The sequence below is a fragment of the Ursus arctos genome, unplaced genomic scaffold (genome assembly GCF_023065955.2).
Source record: "Ursus arctos isolate Adak ecotype North America unplaced genomic scaffold, UrsArc2.0 scaffold_16, whole genome shotgun sequence".
In the NCBI taxonomy this organism is placed as follows: domain Eukaryota; kingdom Metazoa; phylum Chordata; class Mammalia; order Carnivora; family Ursidae; genus Ursus; species Ursus arctos.
The window spans coordinates 55769137-55785025 of record NW_026622830.1 but is presented as its reverse complement, the minus strand read 5'-3'; the positions used below and the strand labels follow the sequence as shown (position 1 = coordinate 55785025).

Here is a 15889-nt window from a genome sequence, read left to right as displayed (position 1 = left end):
GACAGCTGATGTGAAGTTATTCTCAAGAAATTAAACACAGAATTACCATATGATCCAGCAATGCCACCTTTGGATATCTACCTAAAAGAATTGAAAACAGGGTCTCAAAAAGTTATTTTTGTACCTGTGTTTATACCAGCATTATTCACAACAGACAAAAGTTGTAAGTAGCCCAAATGTCTACTGATGGGGGAATGGATAAAGAAAACGTGGCACACACATACAATGGAACATCATTCAGCCTTAAAAAGGAAGGAAATTTGGACTCATGCTACAACATGAATGAACCCCGAGGACATTAAGTAAAATAAGACAGTCACAAAAGGTCAAATACTGGACAATTCCACTCCTACGAGGTATCTAGTCGAATTCATGAGACAAAAAGTAGTTGCCTGGAGCTGGTGGGAGAAAGGAATGAGAAGTTCTTGTTCATTGCGTAGAGTTTGGGTTAGGAAAGATCAAGAAGTTTTGGAGATGGTTAGAGGAATGGTTGCAGGACTATGTGAATGTGCTTAATACCATAGAACTATACTCCTTAAAATGGCTAAAATGGTTAAGCTTTGTTATATAGATTTTAATTTAAAATTTTCATCTTAATAAAAGTTTTTTTGAGCTCTGGACTGAGACTGGGGGATACAGTAATTAAAGGTGGAGCTCTTCACTCACAGAACAAGTAAACAAGCAGATAAATGACAGGGTGTCAAACGCTGTAAGGGGAGGGGGGCACCTAACCCACAGTCTGGGTGTGTTTCTGTGCTTACGAGGAGCAGTCAGGAGACTCCCACAGCTACTGGAGTCTAGGTGCAGATTTGAAGGAGATGGAAGTAGTCAACTGAAGGGATTAAGGGGAAAGAGAGGTATCCCTAGTGGTGGGTATCAGCTGTGGGCAGGAGACAAGAATGTGAGGTAGGAGAAGTGCAGAGAACGTCAGTGTGGTTGCACATAGAGGTGGTGACATTGAGCAAGAGCATACATTTTTTTTAAGTCAGGTTAGGGTTTGGGTCACATCATCAGAGTTTTCAGTGGCAGGTAACAGCTCACTTTGTTTACAGTCTAGATGGGGAAGCAGATGGGTAAACACACCCACACATATTGGAAGTTTAATACAAAAGTTAAGAGGTAGTTCTTCTAATCACAGTGATCTGGCATGGGAGGACGTTGTGCTTGTATATTTCTTAGACTCTTCTCCTTTCTCTATACTGTAGCTTCTGAAAGTTTAACTTTCCCCAACTCCATTTTTTTTATTATATTATTTTTTTATTATGTTAGTCACCATACAGCACATCCCTGGTTTCTGATGTAAAGTTTGATGACTCATTAGTTGCACGTAACACCCAGTGCACCATGCAATACGTGCCCTACTTAATACCCATCACCAGCCCATCCCATTCCCCCACCCCCCCAAAGCCCTCAGTTTGTTTCTCAGAGTCCATAGTCTCTCATGCTTCACTCCCCCTTCTGATTACCCCCACTTCTTTATCCCAACTCCACTTTTTAACCTCTCCCCCTATGTACTCTCCAGTTTGCTCGTCTCTCTCCACAAGTAAGGTGAAAAGAAGATGAAATGGATCTCTAGTCAGGTCCTCATCTGGCTTGAGGGGAGCTGGTGAAACTGCCATTAATTCAGTTAAATAAATGTACTTATTGAGGACCTACACTGTGCTTTGTAGAGTGTTCTGAGGATACAATGGTGAATAAAATGCATAGGTCTCTGCCCTCATAGTGTTAACTGTACATAATCACAGATCACCGTGTGTCGCTACGTATCGTTACATATGTCCTCATCTTCACTTTCCATGGTTTGTTACCCATGGTCAACCACAGTCTGGAAGCAGACGATCCCCCTCCTGAAGTACCGTCAGGTCAAAAGTAGCTTAACTATACATCACAACGCCTACATCATTCACCTCACTTCATCTAATCACGTGGCCATTTTTCCATCTCCTATCATCACAAGAAGGGTGAGTGTAGTACAATAAGAGAACTTGAGAGAGACACCACATTTATGTAACTTTTATTACAGTATATTGTTATAATTATTCTATTTTATGAGCTATTGTTGTTAATCTCTTACTGTGCCTAATTTATCATAGATATGTATGTACAGGAAAAAACATAGTATATATATGGTTCAGTACTGTCCAAAGTTTCAGGCATCCACTGGAGGTCTTGGAACATATCCTACGGATAAGAGGAAACTACTGTAATTATAACTGCAAAAAAGTAGCCACTTCCTCCTAGTAGGGGAATAGACTCTGGGATCCTAGGACGGGCACTGTACTCAAGAGGCTAATACAAACTGCTCACCAGAAGGAGCTATGTGCAGCACACGGAGACCTCTGAAGGACAAGGCCAGGACACCTGATGGGCTGAGGAAGGGAAAGGCATGAAGCTGAAGAAAGGCAGGACCTGGCTTATCACAGGCAGTGAAACCTCCTCTCTTGTCAAGGGTATCGATGTTTCAAAGTGAGGAATGACAAAACTTGCTGATCTCTGGGACACACCAGCATTTTGCTATGCACAGGATTTTGACCACAGAGGTAAAAGAATTCAACTTCTGTTTTTCACAGACAAATAAATGTTTGACTTAGATCCAACCAACCAACAGTAACAAAATAAGAGGGAAGTCTAGTAAAAGATAACATAGGTTAAAGACATAATGTATCCTTAAATAATCAATTTTAATGATTAAGAAAATATACAGAATTGAAATTAACAAAAGAATAAAATCAACCTAAAGAATCAATCTAAAGAATAAAATAGCAGTTTCAGTACTGCAATTCCAAGCTTTAAGACAACAATTCTGTATTTACTATGAGAAAGACAGATGCTTTCTTACACTTCTGTCATTGTCTCCTGAATGACTTAGCATAGGAAGTGCAGGATTGCGGAATTCCAAATATACGTAAACCCTGGAGGAGCGTGTGTGCGTGTAGAGAAAGCATGCATGTGAGTGCATGCACCTGGATGATAACTGTCCGTATTCCGATACTCTGAGAGCACTGCTGGTGAACCGTTATCAACTGGAACGTGCCCTCTGCTGACAGGGCAGGGACATGAGGGCAGAGAATGGCTATTAGGTTTAGTAAGGTGTAGGTCACTGGTGACGTGGCAATAGTAGTTTCAGTGTAGTACTGTGATTGAGAGGCCAACTTGTGTGGATTCAATAGATGTGGAAGATCTGATGATGCACAAGAGGAAAGAAATGCTGGAGATTTCCCCAAGTTGGGGTGGGGATAGAGGGAACAAATGAAAAGGCTAGCCACAGAAGGCAATGAAGATGGTCCATTTAAGGATAACAGGTAGTGTGGATGGATACAACTGATGATAGCTGGGAAGACAGAGTGGGAACCTGTGATTCTCTTCTGGTTGCTTCTATTTTATTCCTATCAACATAGCAATGCCCCATTCTGGGGAAAACAAAACAAAACTTTAAGCCAGAAGGCAAACCTCTCTTCTGAGGTCATGGAGTTGTAATGAACTCATACATGGGCGGTGGGTGGGAAGAGCCTGACAGAGATTCCTAAAGGTATGGCCAGGATCAACGCTGGGCAACAGCAATGGCACGATGATGCCATTATGCACAGTGCAGAATGCAAAAGCAATGTTTAGTTTCCACTTTATTTGATAGCACAATTACCAAAGTCTCACAGTTACCAATCTTTTACTTAGACCTTGCATTCTGCAAATATGAAGACCTCCTCTAGCTACTAGTGTTAAATCTGTCAAGCTGACCAACTTTAAGTATTGTACCTGAGGCCCACCTATGAAGAGCCTGTACATCTATCTTAAAATGCTACAGGAGAACTGGTTCACGAATTTTAACTGCAACACCCTAAAGCCTGAGATATGTAATTAGAAGGAATTAAAGTTGTCAGGATATACGGTTTCTGGCCATCACCTCTCTTTAAGTAGTAAAGTTGGACAGGTCATGGAATGCATTTAGACTACTTGTCAGAGGAACCTGTCAAGCACCCAACCTAATGAGAGGATTATACAGACTACTGTATCTCCTCTGAGTTCCGATTTGGATTGGTGACTGTCGATAAACCCTATATACACACCAGAGGGGAAAAACTGCTCTGATCCTCTAAGCTTCATTACCCACAAGCAGTTTTTCTTAAGATTTTATTTATTTGAGGGGCGCCTGGGTGGCACAGTGGTTAAGCGTCTGCCTTCGGCTCAGGGCGTGATCCCGGCGTTATGGGATCGAGCCCCACATCAGGCTCTTCTGCTGTGAGCCTGCTTCTTCCTCTCCCACTCCCCCTGCTTGTGTTCCCTCTCTCGCTGGCTGTCTCTATCTCTGTCAAATAAATAAATAAAATCTTTAAAAAAAAAAAGATTTTATTTATTTGAGAGAGAGCGAGCAAGAGCGCTCTCATGGGGGTAGGGGCAGAAGGAGAAGCAGACTCCCCACTGAGCAGGTAGCCCAATGTGGGGGCTTGATCCTGGGACTCTGGGATCATGACCTGAGCCAAGGACAGACACTTAACCAGGGGAGCCAACCAGGTGCCCCACCTCATAAGCAGTTTTATGCCTAATTTATTCTGACATTTCAGGCAACAAAAAAAGGTTAACTCCAATGAATGAATTCATAATTTCAGCTGACTGGTAATCTAAATGACCAAACTTGTTAGGCTGGCCCTGCACATCAATAGAGCAACCAGAGTCATGTTTTTGAGGAATAAAATTATCTTTAAATTCCACAACATCAAAGAGATTAACGGTAAAATTCTGCTGCTAAACATACAGAAATTGTAGTCTGCCACTGCAAAAGAAAAAAACTAACATAAAGATAAGACAATTGATCTAATTCTACTGAATGCCAGCAGCCCGACTGTTACTCATGTGCCTCAGGAGTGGGCAAATTGTATCTATAAAGTGCCAGATAGTAAATACCCTGGGCTGTGCAGGCCATATGGTCTCGCATATAACTACTCAACTTGGCTTTTAGGGCAAAAGCAGCAAGATGATATGTAACTGAATGAGTGTGGTTGTGTCCCATAAAACTATATATGGGGCACCTGAGTGGCTTAGCCGGTTAGCCTTCTGACTCATATCAGCTCAGGTCTTGATCTCAGGGTCAGAAGTTCAAGCCCCTGCTCTGGGTTCCACACTGGGTGTGGAGCCTACTTAAAAGTATATATATACATTTATGGACACTAAAGTTTGCATTTCATATAATTCTCACATGTCATGAACTCATCCTTCGATTTCTTTCAATCACTTTTTCCCCCTTGTTTTAAAAAATTATTTAGGGGTACATTGGGTGGCTTAGTTGGGCATCTGCCTTTGGCTCGGGTCATGATCCCTGGGTCCTGGGATGGAGCCGGCTGTTTAGCATCATGTTGGCTCTCTGCTCGGCGGGGAGCCTGCTTCTCCCTCTCCCTCTGCCTGCGGCTTCCCCTGCTTGTGCTCTCTTTCTCTGTCAAATAAACAAAATATTTTTTAAAAAGTTCTTTAAATTCAATTTAGTTAACATAAACTGTATTATTAGTTTCAGGGGTAGAATTTAGTGATTCATCAGTTGCATATAACACCCAGTGCTCATTACATCAAGTGCCCTGCTTCGCGCACGTCACCCAGTTATACCCCCTCCTCCACCTCCCCTCTGGCAACCCTCAGTTTGCTCCCTAGAGTGAAAAGGCTCTTATGGTTTCCTCCCTCTGTTTTTATCTTATTTTTCCTTCCCTTCCCCTATATTCATCTGTTTTGCTTCTTAAATTCCACGTATGAGTGAAATCATATGGCATTTGTCTTTCTCTGACTTATTTCGCTTAGCATAATACCCTCTAGTTCCATCCACATCATTGCAAATGGCAAGATTATTCTTTTGATGGCTAATACTCCATTGTAACATATATACCACATCTTCTTTTTTTTTTTTTTAAGATTTTATTTATTTATGTGACAGAGAGACAGCCAGAGAGAGCGGGAACACAGCAGGGGAGTGAGAGAGGAAGAAGCAGGCTCCCAGCGGAGGAGCCCGATGTGGGACTTGATCCCGGAACGCCGGGATCACGCCCTGAGCTGAAGGCAGACGCTTTAACGGCTGCGCTACCCAGGCGCCCCTCTTTTTTTTTTTTTAAGATTATTTATTTATTTATTCGACAGAGACAGCCAGCGAGAGAGGGAACACAAACAGGGGGAGTGGGAGAGGAAGAAGCAGGCTCATAGCGGAGGAGCCTGATGTGGGGCTCGATCCCACAACGCCGGGATCACGCCCTGAGCCGAAGGCAAACGCTTAACCACTGTGCCACCCAGGCGCCCCTATACCACATCTTCTTGATCCATTCATGGGTCAGTGGACATCTGGGATTTTCCATAGTTTGGCTATTGTGGACATTGCTGCTATAAACATTGGGGTGCAGATGTCCCTTCAAATCATCATGCTTGTATCCTTTGGATAAATATCTAGTAGTGCAATTGCTGGGTTATAGGGTAGCTCTATTTTCAACTTTTTGAGGAACCTCCACACTGTCTTCCAGAGTGGCTGCACCAGTTTGCATTCCCAAAAGTGTAAAAGGGCTACCCTTTCTCGGCATCCTTGTCAACATTTGTTGTTCCCTGACTTGTTAATTTGAGCCATGCTGACTGATGTGAGGTGGTCTCTCATTGTGGTTTTGATCTGTATTTCCCTGATGATTTCCTCCAATCACTTTAAAAATGTAAACTATTCATTGAACACAGATTCAACAAAATTCTGGTGGCAGATTTGATCTGCAGCTAGAAAATTTCTGGTCACTGATGACCATGCATCTAATTCCAGTAAAGTTACCCAACAGAGACAATTTAGAAGCTTAGAAATTAATTTCAACATCTTTGTCGCGCTTGGAGTAGAAAGCAGTTGTTATTGCCCTTCTGGAGATTAATAGACTGTTTAGGTCCCTCAGCCCCTTGCTACACCTGAAAACCATTTATGAGGTCTCCCAAAACCTGGAAATGCAAGTCTTCAGGAAAAGCAATCTAAGTGGACAAAACATCAGCAGACCCTACAGAGTCCCTGGTCTTCCCAGGAACAGCCGCGACACAGGAGTCTTAAGGATCTAGCGTACATCTTTCAAAAATGTACTGGTGAGGGCTCCAGTTCTAACACGGCTACTGTATCTAGTAGCGTAAATATTACACCTTTGCACCCCACTGGCATTCCTGCTACCCACATGACTTCTTCTGTAACCGAAGACTCAAGACAGTAGACACATGCACTCACACCCCGACTTAGGGCAAGCAAACGACCAGCGACGCTTTGGAGCCTTGGGCAGCTCCCCACGGGATAATCCACAGTCTAACTGGAAAAGCCACCTGATTGTCGGCCTCCTTCCCGGGCGCCAAATGGCGCAGAAAACCTCCCGGGGTACTTAACGATATTCTCCTCACATCAGGACTGCAAGAGGAAAAAGATAAGCAGAAAGAAGCTACAAGGAAAACAGCGCTGGTAATCGCCCTCCGCATTCAAGCTGTTCAGATAACCACGCGCCCGCTGACGAAGGCGTGCCTCGATCGCACCCGCTAGACCACGATCCAGGAGTCTCGCGGCATCCCGCTGTTCTCAGACGCTCCAACATTGATTGAGACATCTCGCGGGAGTCCGTGGGGTGACCTCACCGCTCCGCCCACGTCTTCCTAGCTCGCGGGCCCTGCTCCACGCATGCGCCGGCGGCGGCTGTGGCAGCGGCGAGTTGGCGCAGTACCCGCTCGGCCGGCGGGTTGGTGCTGAACTGGGTGTCGGCAGTTTTTTTCAATGTGGACAACACGCTCATCGACACGGCCGGGGCGAGTAGAAGAGGCATGTTGGAGGTAACGTCCCGACTCCCGCGGTCCTCCTCTGGGCAGGGTCAGCGCGCCCAACCCGTCTCACGCTCTTTCTTGTCCCCTTGGTGTCCTCCCACCCCGACCTTCCCACTGCGGAGTCCATCGACAGCGCGCCTGGGGCTGGGTCATCCCGGAGGCACTGGCTTCTCGTCCTTTGAGACCCACCCCGTGCAGGAAGGAGCGGGAAAGAAGGACGAGTGAGCAAGGGGATCTGGCTGGGAAGGCTGCCTTCCCTCACGCCGAGCGCCTTGGGTTACCTGCCTGGCTACGCCCAGGTTCTGGGAAGCTGGGTTCTAGAAGTTGTTTCCCGGCCGTGGGACCCGGAAGGATGTCGTTAAAACTGCCACGGTGGCAGAGTTGCCCACAAACATACACGGTCACCTGGCTTTTTGCCAAGACAGGTTCGGACCAGCTAGGCGAGTGTGACGGCGACAGGCTCTCCGCCGTTGGCCTCTCCACACTGCGTGGTCTTCGGCACATCTTTGAGAGACCCAAGAAGTTACACGACTATCAGTGGCGAGCCTGGACTTAATTGACTCCAGAAAATTTTCTCCGCAGAAATTGACCTCCAGCCTTCCTGCTGTGGGTGTGAGCCGTAGATTTCTGAGGTGACATTCACAGTCCATGCTTGCACAGAGCATTCCTTTCATGAGGCATTCATTATTCAGCATCCTCTCCTTTCCATACCCACAAATGCTGAATCAGACCTCTTCAAGCCCCAAATCCACCCCTGCTTGCTTGCTTCTGCCTCAGCTCTAGGGAGAGAACCAAGGATTATCAGATGCAGAAACCCACTTTCAAAAGCTAATCCTTCCAACCCTGGGAGTCCCAATGTCTTCATGCTTCATTAGTTAGAAAAGAATTCTTTTTTTTTTTTTGTAAGATAAAACACAGATTAAATATTTATTGAATAATAACTTCTCAGCAAAAAGTTTTCATTTTCAGTAAACAACAAAATCGTATGTTAATCCATACTTTTCCATACCATATTCTTTTTTCAGAATCACAAGCAACATTTAAATATAAACCTTCACATCTAAATTAAAGGCTCTTCTGAATCACTTTTGGCCATAACAGCTCTGTACAGATTACATACTGCTCTCCTTCGAACCTATGTTCTTCATCTTTACTTCTTTTTTCTTTTTATTAATAATATTTTTTTCAAGATAAAATTCTTCTGCACAGCCAAGGAAACAGTCAAAAAAAACTAAGAGACAGCCCACGGAATGGGAGAAGATATTTGCAAATGACACTCCAGATCAAAGACTAGTATCCAAGATCTACAAAGAACTGCTCAAACTCAATACACGGGAAACAAATAATCAAATCAAAAAATGGGCAGAAGATATGAACTGACACGTTTCCAATGAGGACATACAAATGGCTAACAGACACATGAAAAAATGTTCAACATCATTAGCCACCAGGGAAATTCAAATCAAAACCACATTGAGATACCACCTTGCGCAGGTCAGAATGGCAAAAATTGACAAGGCAGGAAGCAAGAAATGTTGGAGAGGATGTGGAGAAAGGGGATCCCTCTTACACTGTTGGTGGGAATGCAAGTTGGTACAGGCACTTTGGAAAACAGTGTGGAGGTCCCTTAAAAAGTTAAAAATTGAGCTACCCTTTGATCCAGCAATTGCACTGCTGCGTATTTACCCCAAAGATACAGACGGAGTGAAGAGAAGGGCCATATGGACACCAATGTTCATAGCAGCATTGTCCACGATAGCTAAATCGTGGAAGGAGCCGAGATGCCCTTCAACAGATGACTGGATTAAGAAGTTGTGGTCCATATATACAATGGAATATTACTCAGCCATCAGAAAGAACGATTTCTCAACATTTGCTGCAACGTGGACGGGACTGGAGGAGATGATGCTAAGTGAAATAAGTCAAGCAGAAAAGGACAATTATCATATGGTTTCTCTCATCTATGGAACGTAAGAAATAGGAAGATCAGTAGGAGAAGAAGGGAAGAAGAAAGCGGGGGTAAACAGAAGGGGGAATGAACCATGAGAGACTATAGACTGTGGGAAACAAACTGAGGGCTTCAGAGGGGAGCGGGCTGGGGGAATGGGATAGGCTGGTGATGGGTAGTAAGGAGGGCACGTATTGCATGGTGCACTGGGTGTTATACGCAACTAATGAATCATGGAACTTTACATCAGAAACCAGGGATGTACTGTATGGTGACATAATATAATTAAAATATTATTAATAGAAAAGAATTCTGTTCACTACTTCACCCAGTCGCATCCATCCTGTGAGGAAGAGTCTTGGTTTAAGATGGGCACTCTGGCCTCTTTTTTAGTTGCTAATTACCAATTTTAGATGTTCCTCTTTGACAATGAATTTCTGGCACAATGTCTGTTTTCATTCAGAGAAACACTGAGATTTACAAATCCCGCAATCTCTGCTGATCAGTTAATGATGTGGTAAACAGGGTTTCACAGCTAGACAGATGGAGACGGCTCTCCAGTGCCAGAAGCTGAGGAGGTCAGGATCTGGATGGCAGGGACTGCTCCAGGGGATTTATCAAAACCTGTAAGACTCAAAACAGAAGATACTCATCCAAGCTCAAGAGTGATGGTTGTTCTTTCTGACAGAGATATAACCCAGTTTGCCTACAAAAACACTCACATTATTAAAAACAAAACTAGCAGAGGTCAGATGAATTTTTGGTGGCTAAACATCCAGGTCTCCTTCTCTGGCTTTGCTCTGCCCCTCACCCGTCACATTCACCCAATTCTATCATAGTGTATCTTGTTCATAAGGACTAGGGGGCCAAGTGATGGCGTCCTTTAGCTTCCTGTAATCTACCGACCCCTCCATTAAGCCACCCCAAATTAACAAACCACCCAAATTGTATTGAGGTTCTTGCCGTATTAAGGTAGCTCTATATAAGTCCCCTGATCCCCCTTTGAACCAGGTGGCTGCCCCTAAACCCTGCCTGTATGGAAATTTTTGCTCAGTCGCTGCTTAGAGGATTAAGTTTATCCTAAGCTGACAGAAGAGCCTTCTTTCTACATCACTACAAAGCTGGTGAATGAACCTACCTGAGGACCAGGCACCAGCCAGACATCTGGGCAGCAGTGAGTCTGCTCATCTTTGGAAACCCAGAGAGAGCCAACCAGCTCTAAGACTTGTATGATGGCCAGCACGAGAGCTGTCGTGTGGTGTGTAAGTGAGGATGCCTCCTTACCCTACCAAGGCACATAAAGTAAAGGGTTGCTTCCTGCCAGGAGTTTGCAGGAAGCAGAGCAATGACTCGGTTCAGCCACAGAGGCCTCCTGCCTCAGCATCCAGAGCGAGGGTTAAAAGTGGTTAATGTGGGGACATGGAATGGATTCCTTGCCAGCCCTGGCCTCCGTCAGTGGCAGCAGGGAAACTGCCATCTTACGGGCAGGGCACTCTTTGGAGAACAGTTGGAGTAAAGAATCCATGGAGAAGCTGAAACAAATATGGCGGTATCTGTTCATTTGGTAAATCCTAACTGGACACTGATTTGACGCACACATCATGCTAGGTATGGAGGATACAGCTATGAGTGGAAACAGTTCCTGACCCTAGGGGACTTCTAGGTGGCAAGAGAAGAGAGGAAGCTGAACACTGTGGCCAACCAAGAACCGGAAATGTTGGGTGGGAACTCTTAGTGCGGTCCCTGAAGAAGATATCATGTGCCACATCCTCTCAGCCCACCTTGTGCTCACCCACAGCTGGCGGGCAGTTTCTACGTACCCTGACAGTTTCCTACCTCCAGTACCTGCTTGCCTCTCCTTCCTTCTCCACCTGAGGGCTGGAAGACACTTACTGCCCCTAGTGCAACATTCAGCCAGTTGGTGGATAGATTCCCTGGCTTCCTCCCTGCTCAACAGGCAATTCTGAGGTGTGCCCATACAGTCTTCGAGAGGCCACCAACAGGAGTGAGCCCCAGTTTCCCTCAGCAGTAACTCACTCCGTGACAAGTCCCATATTGATGTCCCTGCCTTACTTCCCCACTTCCTCCAGCACATCCTGGGCCACCTCCCAGTTAGCCACATGTCTCAAATCCTTCCCTCAGGCTCTGCCTTTAGGGGTTAACCTGCCTCAGGCTAAGGATCTGAAATACCATGTGGCACAGGGCACTTTTGAGTAAGTTGGAAGATGGAATCTGACTGGTCACCTGATCTGCTGACCAGAAGGACCTCCATTCCATCTCTGATTCTGAACCTTTCCCTCTTCCCTCACTGCCTGAGTTCTTCCCTCAACAACTGAGTGCTCCCTCCCAGATCCTAGTTTTTGGAAAGTATAATAGGGTCAATAAGAGGAATTACATGAGGAACATGATTCCTCAAAGGAGGAGGAGGCAAGGTTCTCCCTTGACCAGGAAGTCCCTGATCCCACCCCCAGAAACTGGAAAAGAGACCAGAATAGCAATAGGCGGCAGAGCCACAGCCCCAGGGCCCACACACTTGCCCTGGGTGGGGGGGCGGCTCTGCTCAGCAGGAGAGGGCCAAGCCCCTCTCCACACTGCCCGTACCCAGGGAGTGGTCACAGAATGACCTCTCCTTTCCTGAGTGGAAGAGTGGTTGGCTTTGGGGCAGTGGCTGGCTCTTGCTCCGTATATCTTAGGGCTGGGACTGGTTTCTGTCCTGCCCTGTCCCTAGGGAGCTGAGGGGTGAGGGCACTAGAAGGCTCCTGCATGCCCCTCCACATCGCCACTGTTCTCCAGCTTTGTCTTGTTCTCTGAGGTTATTTGTCAGCACACACTGCCCCTGTCTCCACTGCTTCAGGGCTCCCTGCCATGTTTCCCCCACTGAGCAGCTAGAAGAATGAGCTCGAGTTTGGATATCACTTTGTCCTTGGTTCTCTCCCTCCGCCGCCTACCTTCCACACTGTGCTGGGTTTCCACCTTCTGCTGCTCCCCTTGCCAGGCTACCAAGACGCATATCCTGCAGGCTTGCCTGTCCTCTCATGCCTGGACTTGCCCAGCTGCCCCTTCCCTCTGTTCTCACACAGGAATTCAGAACCCCATTTCCCGGGAGGTGCAGCGATTTGATGGGTGGCACAACCTCATGGAGCACAGATGGGGCAGCAAAGGTAGGTGAGGGCCAAGTGGAAACAGGCCTAGGGGCAGGGTTACCCGAAGGGGCAAGGGCTGGCAGGTACCAGCGGAGGCTGATGCATTCTTAAGGTTTTAGGATCTGTGGTATGGATGGAAGCCTGGGAGAGGGGAGGTAAGGGAGCCCCACTGAGGATTTATCTTTGTTCCTACCCCTCCTACCCCAGGCTCTCGGCTCCAGCGCCTAGTTCCAGCCAGCTATGCAGATGGTGTGTACCAGCCCTTGGGAGAACCCCAGCTGCCCAACCCCAGAGACCTTAGCAACACTGCCACGAGGGGCCCTGCAGGGCAGGCCTCCCTGCGAAAGCGAACAGTGCTGGGAGTCTTCTTTGGTGAGGGCCTCAACCTCTGGGGGAGGGAGGCCAGTAGGGTCAGCTGGACACCTCTATGTCTGAGAGGGGAGTCAGGAAGTGAGGGAGAGAAGTGATGGTGGGTCTTAGAGATGTGGGTGAGAGATGAAGGGGCAGGCAATGGGATGGGGTATTCTTACCCAAAACTGGATTTGCCTCTTGGTGGGTATTTAGCCAAAAGACACAGGAAAGCCAAGATTAGAGAGTTTTACTTGGAACAAGTAAGGGAAAACATGGAGGATATTTCCCAAAGCAGTCTGTTCCCGAATAACAAAACTGGGGAAGTTTTAAGCTAAGGGTCTGTATGGATTCACGAAGGCACTTGTGCAATGGAGAATTCAGCCTAGAATTTAGGCTAAAGTCATCATAGAATGACGGAGTCCAGGTCTTAATTGATGGAAGTCACAAGGGCCAGCAAGGGTTGGCATCAATTGTCTGCCTTTAATCGATCTGATATCTGAATATTCAAAGAAGTTTAAATCCTGCAAAGATAACTCAAGAATGTGCTTTGAGCGAGTAGTCATAAATCACAAGATGTCTGGGGCCTAAAAGGATTTTTCTTAAGTCAAGAAAGCTATGTCTTGTATTTCTTTTTCTGGAGAAGGAAAAGTAGAGGGAGAAAGTCTGAGTGGGGGAGGCATAAATTTGCCCCACACTGAGCTGCCGATGGGACTACAGGTAGAGGCTGGAGCCTGACAATAATCTGGCAGGGGCTCTTGGTGGACCCTGTTTTCACTCATGGTCCCTGTGACTCCTGGGACAGTCTCAGGCCAGGGTTCTGATTTTGACAAGAGCGCTGGAGGCCGGGGTGTCAAAATGGGGGTGCTAGGGTGGGTGGTCTGACCCCAGTGACTGTGGGTTGTTGGCTCCCAACAGGAATGTTGGGCTCCTGCTGGCCACCCAAGGTGCCTACATTTGATTCCCAGTGTCCGGTGTTGCAGTGAGACTGGCAGTTTCTCTGGGCAGGCTGCTCCCAGCTGCATGTTGAAGCAGGTGTTCCCAGCCTGACTGCCCAGGCACACTGACCCGGCACCTCCCAGTTACCAAGGAGAGGACCAAACCGGCAACGAAAGCAGTTTGGACCAGGGTGTAACAAAGCACTGGGAAAGGTGGAGGAGGTCAAGACTTGGACTTGCCAAAAATGGCTGAGTCATCTTTTGAAGCTTCAAAGGGAGTGGGGGAGTCTAGATACCTGATGCTGAAGGGAGAGTGGTCCTTAGCTGGTCCTTGCACGCCCTCCCCCGTTGTGGACAGGCTACCACGTGCTCTCGGACCTGGTGAGCGTGGAGACCCCGGGCTGCCCAGCCGAGTTTCTCAACATCCACATCCCGCCCGGGGACCCGGTGTTCGACCCTGACCGGCGCGGGAACGTGGTCCTCCCCTTCCAGAGGAGCCGCTGGGACCCCGAGACCGGACAGAGCCCCAGTAATCCCCGGGACCTGGTGAGACGAGACGGGCGGGGTGCCGGGTTCTGGGCCGGGCCGGGCGGGGAGAGACTCCCACCCCCTCGCCCACCGACACCCGCCTCCGCTACCCGACCCCGGGCGCACCTCGGCTCACCCTCCTGGTGCCCCCGCAGACCAACGAGGTGACGGGCCGGCTGGACGGCAGCGCCATCTATGGCTCCTCGCCCTCGTGCAGCGACGCGCTGCGGAGCTTCTCCCGCGGGCAGCTGGCCTCGGGGCCCGACCCCGCCTTCCCCGCGACGCACAAAGCCCCCCGCTCGTGGGGACGGCGGCCGACCCCGCCACCGAACAGCGCGGCCCCGGGGGCTGAACGGCGGGGCGGCGGCGCGGGGCGGGCTGCGGCGGCCGGGGCGCGGGGCGGGCTGCGGACGGCAAAGTTGCGCTGCCCGCGGTCGCGCCGCCGCCCAGCTCCTCCCCTGCGGCCCCGCGTCGCGTCCAGCCTTCGCGGCCGAGCGAGGGAACCGCGACCCCTTCCTGCAGGCGCCGGGCCTGCTGTGGGGCCGCTACCACAACCTGTGCGCGCAGCGGCTGGCCCGCGAGCACCCGCAATGGGGGGACGAGGAGCTGTTCCAGCAGGCGCGCGAGAGGGTCACCGCCACCTACCAGGTCCGTCACTCGGCCTCTCTCCGTCCTCCCTCCCCTCCTTCCTCCCCCCTCCCCCAGGCTGCTGCGCGGGAGACTCCGCTGCCCCGCAGAGCCCTCCATCGTCGCACAAGCAGCCCCCTGAAACGCCCTTTTCCAGGAGGACACTGCTCCCCAGAACTGGAGCTAGCGGCTAGGAATGGACCCCGAAGATGAGGAGCAGGCGAAGGGCTATTATACACGAGACTGGGCTGTGGTTATGTTATTAGCCCACTCCCATCCCATGTTCCTAGTGGGGCACAGGCCTCCGCACCTGTCCTGTTGCAGTTGCCCCCCTCGTGACTGCCCCTGCCTGGCCCTCATCTCCCACCTAAGCCTTCCTTGGGCTCAGACCCCTCCCAGCGTGGCTGCTCCAGCCCTTGCCTCCCTTTTGCCCTCTCTTGACCCTCAGAACATCGTTCTGTATGAGTGGCTGCCCAGCTTCCTGCAGAAAACACCCCCCAAGTATGCAGGTGAGGGGATGGGGAAGGAGAATGGGAAAGCTAGCAGGAGTTTTTTGGGGCAGGGAGAAG

General features: G+C 48.6%; 1 protein-coding gene across 1 annotated transcript in view; it reads left to right on the top strand.

Moving 5' to 3' along the window:
• The window catches only part of LOC125281946 (dual oxidase 1-like), a 63268-nt gene that overhangs the window by 23722 nt on the left and 23657 nt on the right, over positions 1-15889 (top strand). The window contains 7 exon segments of the mRNA XM_057313044.1: positions 12817-12897; positions 13087-13251; positions 14524-14711; positions 14849-14969; positions 14972-15043; positions 15169-15341; positions 15769-15829. Coding sequence (XP_057169027.1) covers positions 12817-12897; positions 13087-13251; positions 14524-14711; positions 14849-14969; positions 14972-15043; positions 15169-15341; positions 15769-15829 — 861 coding nt within the window.